This window comes from Cicer arietinum, chromosome 7 (assembly GCF_000331145.2).
Source record: "Cicer arietinum cultivar CDC Frontier isolate Library 1 chromosome 7, Cicar.CDCFrontier_v2.0, whole genome shotgun sequence".
Lineage (NCBI taxonomy): Eukaryota > Viridiplantae > Streptophyta > Magnoliopsida > Fabales > Fabaceae > Cicer > Cicer arietinum.
Genome location: NC_021166.2, coordinates 35,878,386 through 35,888,229, shown reverse-complemented (window position 1 = coordinate 35,888,229; position 9,844 = coordinate 35,878,386). Strand labels below are relative to the sequence as shown.

The window sequence follows — 9,844 nt, the reverse complement described above, 5'->3', positions numbered from 1 at the left end:
GATCCTCCAAATCACAAAGAGAATATCTTTTTCTTCTTTCTATCATTCACCAACATCAAAATGTGAGTTCTTTATTTGATGTAGTTGTTTTTTGTGGAGATGGAAATATAGATTTATTTGAATATTTGAGTTATAAATTTGATGAAAATCTAGATTTTGTTGAGGATGATAATTAATATTATGAATTTCATGTGTTTATGTAGCAAATGACTATATTAATATTGTTGATATTTTAAGACATAAATGATCAAATTGTTATTTAAAATTAAGTAAATAATTAATTTTAAAATTTTTTTATTGAATTGTTACGTAAAATTAAGTTAAAGGATGATAAGAGATATTTTATCTTTATCATATTGACACTTGAATGCTTTTATTTGAAAGTAAGAAATGTATTTGGTTTTCACATTAAATTGGATACAAGCAATTTACTTTTACGTTTAATTTCTATTTCAAATACAAATTGTAAATAAAGAATAATACAGATAATATGATAGGCTATTAATACTAACATTAAACCTGACGTCAAAAAAACAATAAACATTTAAAAAATAAATTTGTGATATCTTAATATTTTTACAAGAGTTGTAAAAAAAATAAAATAAAGGTTTAATTATTCTGCATATTTCTTAACGATTTAAAAATAAGTTTTTAAACTAACAAAATTATAATATATTTCTTAAACTAATATATTTTTTGTAATTAGGTCAGTATGATACATTGTCATTAATGAAATTATAATAAAAAGGTATAATTATCTATCTAAAATATCTCAAATAATTTAAAAACTTACAACTTAATATATACATATATAGAGAGAGTTTAATATATATATATATATATATATATATATATATATATATATATATATATATAAAAAAATAACAAATAAATAATTCAGTATGATACATTGTCATTAATGAAATTATAATAAAAAGGTATAATTATCTATCTAAAATATCTCAAATAATTTAAAAACTTACAACTTAATATATACATATATAGAGAGAGTTTAATATATATATATATATATATATATATATATATATATATATATATATATATATAAAGTAATTTCAACTATTAAATTAATGTCCCAAATATTTAACTTTTTAATATAAATCGAAGTAATAACCGTACAATTTAATTAGTGACTCACTAGTTTGACCAATGCCGCAGTAAATCACCAATCATCTATCGGAGTTTTAAAAATCTTATGGTATCTATTACAAAGATTCCAACAAGCCTTCGTTAGAGATACTTGATTCCCGTATAAAGTTTTTACATCTTTATTATTGGAATAAGTGTGAATCAATAATGTACACAGCGATGTTATCAGCTTATCATTACTCATCCTTCAATTATTGAGTCAAAGTAAAGTGATCTTTTGCTTTTGTTGATAAGAAGCAAAAAAGTAGTTGTTTTGGAGAAAGGTAATCCAATGCAAGATTTTATAGTGGAAAAATAAAGATATTTTTATAGTGGAACACATCAACTCTAGTATGATGTCTTCCAATTAATTACTTTGTTAGCAAATTTCCTACCTATAGATGAAGTTCAAAGATGTGCAATGTCTTGTAGGTTACTGTAAGTTCTGAAACGGCCCTTCTTCAAATTTGGTAAGTATTTTTTTTTTCTAACTAATTCAATTCATTGTATGTCTCATTTTTAAAAGGTTAATGTTCGATTTTGTAATAGATAGACAATTCATCTCTTGTGCAAAGTGAAAACCCCTCTCTCTTGCATGTGAATTACTCTTCAATATACAACATCCCTAATGATTTGCTTTAAAATTGAGAAAAAAGTTGTGTTGATGATCATATACTATTCATTATGATCATATGTGCTATGTATATAATAGTGATAAAGGGTGTCAAAAATGGGAGGATATACACACTTGTAGGGTACCTGGTGAAGTGTTTCAGAAAAAAAGTGGTAGTCCTCGTTATGTAAATACAACATATGAGGAGAATGTTAGTTATGAGTACAATAATTGCAGAACTATTTGTTGGAGAAATTGTACTTGCACTGGATTTCGAGAATTTTATATCAATAACACTCGATGTCAATTCTATTTTGGAAATTCGACACTTGACGTTAATTTAGAGGATGATGATCACTTTTACATCTTGGATCGTGCAAAGATAGCCCCCCATGGTATGTCTACTTTTATTTTTACCACAACATATATCTTGTTATATCTTTGGTCCACAGTTTCTTTTATCATCCTGATTATCCTTTTTTCTTTTTCTTCAAAAATGCATCTTTTGTTAGAATTTCTTAAAATTAAAATGAAATTATGTTAAGATATCATGAGCGATAAATGAATTAGTGTATACCTCTAGTCATTGTTAATTATTTGAAGATGTTGAAACTCTTCTAAACCTTTTATATCTCATTTTGATGGTATAATATTTATAAATGAGATTACAAATTTAGGAAACCAAAATATATATACTACACTCTATTTATAGATTTTGTTCATCACAAAAAATAGCTCACTGTAGAGTGGACAATTACTAATGTAGTATGTTGGAATGTGGATATCTTAATCTGCCTAATGCACATTTACTACAATATGTACTTAATGAATAACTACCAAGATAATCAAAACCTGACTAGACATTCAACCAACAAAAGTGACAACTTAAAGTTCAAAAGTTCAACCAGACCATACAATACCAAATATGTGTAATTTTTTTTTAATATAGTAAATATAAATACAAAATAATAATTTAATCTCTGTATCATTACTCTTAAGTTAACATATAAATATAATATATTTTTCGCGAGAGAGTTAATTTGTAATCTATTTTGCTACCAAGAAAATATATTCTCGTACTAAACATAGAATAAGTAAAAGTATATTTAATTTTTAAGATTAGTATATGTGTAAAAGGCTATAAACGTATATGGGTATCCTCAAAAGTTTAAGCGCAGTACTCCACTAGCTACTTTGAGCTTTCGCAGTACTCCCAATAGTCCAACCCCGTGAACTGTGTCAACCGCGCGTTGTATGCAGAGTGGTTTTGACGTTTTTTCGTCTTTTTCTTTGGTTTGTATGCAAAGTAGTCCAAGAAAACCATAATTTCTGGAATTATATCTTTTTGAATCGTAATACCAATCATATAAGATTCATCACCCCTATCCAAAATTGTTAGAGAAATTGTTTCACCTCATATATATATAGTAAATATTTGTTGGTACTAAGTAAAATTTTACTCCGACTAACTTTTTAGGATATACATTGCTTCATAATGTTCTCCATGAATTCAAAAGAAGAGAATACATTATGAAATTTCAAGTATTATTTACCTGAGTTTGTTTGAGTCCATATATGAATTTCTTAAGTTTGCATACGAAATGTTCATCACCACTTGAAGAAGATCCTTTTGGTTGTTCCATATAAACCTTTTCTTCAAAATGTTTATTTAAAAATGCATGTTTCACCCCCATTGGATGTAGTTTTAAGTCAAAATACACAACTAATGTTAAAAATGACACGAAAAGAATCATTCTTAAATATAGGAGCGAAAGTCTCCTTGTAATCGATTCCTTTCCTTTAAGTGAATCATTTAGCAATAAGTCTAACTTTATATCTTTCAATATTTCCTGACAAGTCATTCTTTGTGTTAAAAACTCGTTTACAATCGATGACTTTTAAAGGACTAGGCAACATAACAAAATTCCAAACTCCATAAAATGCTATAAATTTGACTCCCTATAATTCATAGCTTGGGAAAACATTTCATGATCATTTTCAGCACCAATGTTATCGTTTGCTTTTGGTAAATATACCATATAATTATTAGGTATAGGTGATTTTCTTGCTCTAGTACTTTTCTCTTTAATGTTGACTCAACATTTTCTAGAGGATCATGTTGTTCAATAGTTTCTATACTTTTTTGAACATCATCTATAAGATTATCATCTGTTGTTTGTAGAACTTCAATGATTGATTGTCTAATACCTGTTTGAAGTTTAGCGATTATTTGAGTGACAATCAATTTGCTACTTGATGTGGAAGGTTGAGTATCCATATGATTTTAATTAGAAACAATATCCTTAAATTGATGGCCTCTACTAAGTAATTTAAAAAATAAAATTGCAAAATCAATTTTTAAAAAACTCTGCATTTCTTGATTCTACAATCCTATGGCTATGAGATGGACAATAGTTTCTTTTTTATGTGGGTTGTAAACACTTATTTTAGACAAGCATCTCCAAATGCATGCATGACACAAACTTGGTTTCCAAATTTTGAATAACTCGAAAGGCATCTTTGGAACAACATTGGTTGGAACACGATTCAATATTTACATTGTTGTCTTTAGAGCTTCACTCCACAAGAACTTTAGAAGTCTGGAGTTGCTAAACATATACCTACCTATGTTTGTCAAAGTTTGGTTTCTTCTTCCTCAAGATGGGTCGATCCGACTGAGTTGAAAACCCACACGACATTAGAAAATTGTATTTTTTTAGCCTTTATAACACTAGAAATCAAGATTTAAACTCATAATCATAAAGAAAAATAAATACATTTCCTTTATAATTTTAAAAACTTTTATGAAATTTAAACCCTAAAATATTAAACAGAATTTTCAGATTCAAAAAAATTCAAAATGAACGAAAACCCAACATTTGATGTTATTTTTAACAATTAACTACCCATAAATATCATATAAATAATTTTCGAATCATATACTGACAAATGTCGATATTATTAAATTAAACGTTTTGTCTCGAGTTTGAATAAAAAACTCATAATTGTGTGAATTATTATGATAAAATTTATAATCTATTCTGAAGGAAAAAAAAATCTAGTATTAGAAAATTAAAAAATTTGACAACGTGAAAAACATAGGGAAGGCATATCAAACTCCTCTCTAATTTAGTCTTTAAAATATAAAAATTTGTAATCATTCTACTAAAATATTATGACATCCAACCATTAGTCCTTTATATATGCAATGATTATATTTTGTTCAGCTATATTTTTTACTGTGAAAAATCACTTAAACTTTTTCTACTCCAATCAAATAAAATTTTGATATTTAAAAAAAAACTGAAAGTTCGAGAACACTTTACTTACATTATCATTAAAATTTTCTTTCATGGATTGAAGTATTATACAAAAATTCTTTTAATTTAAATATTTACATTTGAGAATGTTACTTATACAATATAGAGAATACTTGTTAATGTTTATAAACTTTCAAATTTAAAGAGGTAAATTGTTGTAACAAATTGCAAAATTGCTATTCATAATCAAATTTTTGAATTTTATGCAGGTAAAATAAAGTGGGTATGGATATGTGCAATAATAGCAGCAACTTTACTTGTGACTTTCCTATCCATTTTATTTTTAGCCATAACGACAAAAAAATACAGGCTTAAAGGTATTAGAACATTTTTAAAATGTAGTAACTATAATACTAAACACAATCACTTGATTTTCTATATTTATCTTTCTTTTTTATCTAAACAGAGAAGAACAGAAAAAGAATGGAAGCTACTAATGAATCATATGCTATTAAAGATCTTGAAGATGATTTAAAGGAACATGATATAAAAGTATTCAACTACTCATCGGTTTTAGCAGCAATGATGAACTTTACACCTGAAAACAAGTTAGGAGAAGGTGGCTATGGACCTGTTTATAAGGTGACTTGTTGAAGCCATCAAAATTTACTCATTACTTAATGAGTTTGTTTTAATGAAAGTATTTACAATTATCATATCATTTTTTATATTACACAACATTGCTAATGCAGTAATATTGTGATGATTGCAAAAATACTCCCTCCAATCTCATAAATAAGGAGAAAAAAAATTTACTTCACACCTATTACAAATATTAGTTGAACTCAATTAATTTGTTGAAAGTAGCAAAAAAAAAAAAAGAGTTATTGAAAAATTAAATCTTGAAAGAGTAGGAATAATAACATTAAATGTTGTAGAGTAAGTTACTTGTATTTGAGATTAGATGGAGTATTTAAAATCTTGTTGTTATAGTCCACACGTTGAAAAGGAATTGTGGAATTCAAAAATGAACTAAAATTGATAAGTGAACTTCAGCACAAGAATCTTGTACAACTACTTGGTTGTTGCATTCATGAAGACGAGAGGATTCTAATTTATGAATATATGTCAAATAAAAGCTTGGATTTCTATCTCTTTGGTGAGACATATGTTAGCATTTATTAAATTAGAAATGCATTTTTTTTTTTTTACAATTTTATGCAACCATTTGAGCGCATATGAATAAAATTAGTTTTGCCAACTAACTTTTTCGGTAATTGTATTGGATCATTGATAAAATTACTTGCATTTTCCTGTAACTAAGAAATATAAAATGATTTATGTAACTCATTAGCCATTGAAAATAGGAAATCATGTACTTTTGTTGTGTAGTTTAAATTTTAATACAAACTATTATGTTTCCATTGAAAAGATTACACAAGAAGGATGCTCTTAGATTGGAAAAAGTGCTTCCACATAATAGAAGGAATTTCTCAAGGATTACTCTATCTTCATAAGTACTCAAGACTCAAAATCATTCACAGAGACTTGAAGGCTAGCAACATACTTCTTGATGAAAATATGAATCCAAAAATTTCTGATTTTGGTATGGCTAGAATGTTTGCAGAATATGAATCAACTGCAAACACCAACAGAATTGTTGGGACGTGGTAAGTTTTCTAAACTATTTCACTTCCAATAGTAATGTTGATGAATATATAAATTATATTTACAATTAAAATTAATTTAGAGCTACATAAAACAAGAGAAAAAAATATTTTTCATGCTTAAAATGTTTTAACTCATTTTCCACATTAACAACACATAGTGTATTTTTAGTTCTCATCCATCTCTAGTTAAGGACTACAAATATATATCTCATATAGTAATTAAAATTAAAAGTGACTATCATTTTATATATGGGATTAAATTTCTTAGCACATATTTTTTATGCAGTGGATACATGTCACCTGAATATGTTATGGAAGGAATTTGTTCTACAAAGTCAGATGTATATAGCTTTGGAGTGTTGTTACTTGAAATTATTTGTGGAAGAAGAAACAATAGCTTCTATGATGCTGACCGCCCACTAAATCTTATAGGATATGTCTGTAAAATTAGTCTTATTGCGTTCTTTCACCAAATATAATTCCTTTGTGTCTAATTTTGTTAAATTACTTTCAGGCATGGGAGCTATGGAATGATGGTCAATGTCTAAAGTTAATGGATTCGTCATTAAGTGACACATTTATTTCTGATGAAGTGCAAAGGTGCATTCATGTTGGTCTCTTATGTGTTGAACAATATGCAAATGACCGACCTCCCATGTCTGATGTTGTAACTATGTTAACAAACAAAAGTGCACATTTTACTTTACCAAGAAGACCAGCATTCTATGTAGAAAGAGACATTCTAGACGGTGCAACAACTTCAAATGTTCCTAACACCTATTCTACAAATGAAACTTTTACATCCTCCGATGGAGCTTAAGAGTAGTGACTAATATTGTTTGTATCACTTGGGCAATATATATATGATCATACGCTCATACACATATAATACATATTTTTGTAATCTATGCACGGTCAAATGCTTATTTAAAACATATTTTGTTGTTTGAAAATCAAATAATGTACAATAAGATATAACAATCAACTTAATAAAGATTAAATAAACAAAATGTAAATTTCAAAAAGTTTAAAAAAAATTGTAAATATTTTGTAGTACAAAGTGTCAAATATGCTCTTATTATGGATGCAATAATATTTAGGGTCCCTTATATTTATTTTTAGATGAATGTATATAATATGGACCTCTAAAAAATAGTATAAGTGCTGACTTTTCTTATGTACATAAGAAAAGAAGAAAAAAAAAGAATTTTATGATAATAAAAGATAGAGACCAAATATAATACTCTCTTTGTCACAAAATATAAACAAAAACTAGTCAAAGAAAGTCTACCTATTTTGTTCAAAATTTGGACAAAAATAATCCACTTTTTTTACCCATTTTATGCTTATATTTTGGGACGGAGTAGTATTTTATAAAAATTTATTAAAAATAGTGGGGTCTAGTTTTGGAAGAGGACCATATTAAACAATCTTATTTTTCGATTTCACTTTGGTCCCTTAATTTTGTTGTTGTTTTATTTTGATCTCTTAAGTTATAAAATCACATACTTTTGCCCCTTAAGTTATTTTTATTTTATTTTAGTCCTTTAAAATAGAAACATTAAACCTATTAGGCCCTTAAATTACAAACATTAAACACTTTGGTCCTTTAAACTATAAACGATAGCCAATTTGGTTTGATATATTTGTGTTTAACGTTTATAACTTAAAGGGCAAACATATCCAAAGTATATAATTTTAAAGAATACATTTATGATATTTCTAACTTGAGAAACTAAAATGAAATGAAAAAAATTTAAATAACTAAAATGTTTAATGTTTGTGACTTAAGGGAAAAAAAAAATAAAAAATCCTAAGACATCAATCTATGATCGGTGTGCTCAATCACAATTAAACTTAAGCCATCATTCTTGGGGCCACTCCCAACCAATAAACACAATGTTGCTCTGGTGGATACCCCAATTATGGAGATTATTATTGACAATGTTTGTTTCCATCTTGACAACCACAAAGAAAGGATCCTCTAATCTTCAGAAGTTCTCTTCAAAGAAAGACTTGGTTTTCCATTTCCACAAGTTCCAGCATGCCACCATGAAAATAGAAGTTCAATTGTCCATTTGAGCTCCCTGATGTTTGATGGTGATGTTTTTGAAGATCCACTTCCTACAAATTTAAGATAAGAAATTAGTAAACTGACTAGTTGGGACTAACCTGAGCCAAATTTGAGTTGCTGTTGGGCAGTCCTTAAGAACATGAATAACCGTTTCATCACCAATTTTGCATCTATTACACAACGTATTTACGCCAACACCCATTTACTTATTCGATGATTAGTAAGAAGTCTCTCATGGGCTTCCATCCACATAAAAGTTTGAATTCAATAAGGCCCTTCCACACCCACAAATCCCCCTATATATTGTCAATCAATAGATTAGAGGTTAATCTTCTACATAGTATAAGCGCTATTCACCGTGAAGTGGCGAGTATTAGTGCCTCCCCACCCGATAGCGTCAAGACAATTAGTTTCAATGGACGTAGGGAGAGGTAGAATATGTTGAGCAATTCCATTAGGCAAATTAATTGTAAGAAAATTTGAATCCTATTTTCCCAAGGGAGAGAGAACATCCATCCCCGAGAGAGTAGTATCAATAATATCGTGGGTAGATACCATAATGAGAGAAGTCCCACTAGGTATCCTTTGGTTGAACCATAAGTTAATATGATTCACATTCCCTAAGTGACACACTACACTATGCCGATTGCGATAAACGTAGCGGCAAATCTCACCAACTAAAAGAACGAGTGTAAAAGAATCATTAGTAAGTCTATCAACACACATGTTGTCTTTTCAATAAACACGAGAGATGTGGAATTGTATTTGTCTTGTAAGGAATATGAAATTCAACTATCTTGTAACATCCTCTAAATTTATTATTTAAAATAATGAGGACCTATAAATATTTTTTTTTAATATGAATTTATGTGTGATTATTATTTGTCTTGTTTGACTTATTGTAGTTGATAAAAGTCATTAGTAAGAATTATTTAATCAATTGAGGAGCTTGATATATATATATATATATATATGGTTTTTTTATTTATTTTTATTTATTTTTTTATCTTTAGTGCAAGAAGAATTTGGGGTAAGGGCTTGTGGCTTGGAGTGACCCAACCCATATGAATGAGTAGAA

The 9,844-nt window shown here is 27.7% G+C and overlaps 1 protein-coding gene and 1 long non-coding RNA gene across 2 annotated transcripts; one reads left to right on the top strand and one right to left on the bottom strand.

The window, feature by feature from the left end:
• The first annotated feature begins 1,295 nt into the window (after window positions 1-1,295).
• Window positions 1,296-7,583, top strand: LOC101506368 (G-type lectin S-receptor-like serine/threonine-protein kinase At1g11330). Its single transcript, XM_012718858.3, has 6 exons — window positions 1,296-2,157; window positions 5,292-5,399; window positions 5,489-5,671; window positions 6,455-6,692; window positions 6,979-7,129; window positions 7,207-7,583. The coding sequence occupies exons 1-6, from the start codon at window positions 1,842-1,844 to the stop codon at window positions 7,510-7,512; spliced, it is 1,302 nt and encodes a 433-aa protein (XP_012574312.1). The 5' UTR covers window positions 1,296-1,841; the 3' UTR covers window positions 7,513-7,583.
• Window positions 7,584-8,274: 691 nt separating this feature from the next.
• On the bottom strand, window positions 8,275-9,477 carry LOC113787688 (uncharacterized). Its single transcript, XR_003474205.2, has 2 exons — window positions 9,124-9,477; window positions 8,275-8,816 (listed from the first exon to the last, which is right to left on the bottom strand). It is a non-coding gene; the product is annotated as an uncharacterized lncRNA (long non-coding RNA).
• Between the last annotated feature and the right edge of the window lie 367 nt (window positions 9,478-9,844).

Bases quoted from the DNA above. Each gene is read 5' to 3' on its own strand.
- LOC101506368 (XM_012718858.3), top strand. From the start codon at position 1,842: ATGTGCTATGTATATAATAGTGATAAAGGGTGTCAAAAATGGGAGGAT. The intron at 2,158-5,291 runs GTATGTCTACTT...AATTTTATGCAG, and splicing joins TGCAAAGATAGCCCCCCATG to GTAAAATAAAGTGGGTATGG. The intron at 5,672-6,454 runs GTTGAAGCCATC...TCCATTGAAAAG, and splicing joins ACCTGTTTATAAGGTGACTT to ATTACACAAGAAGGATGCTC.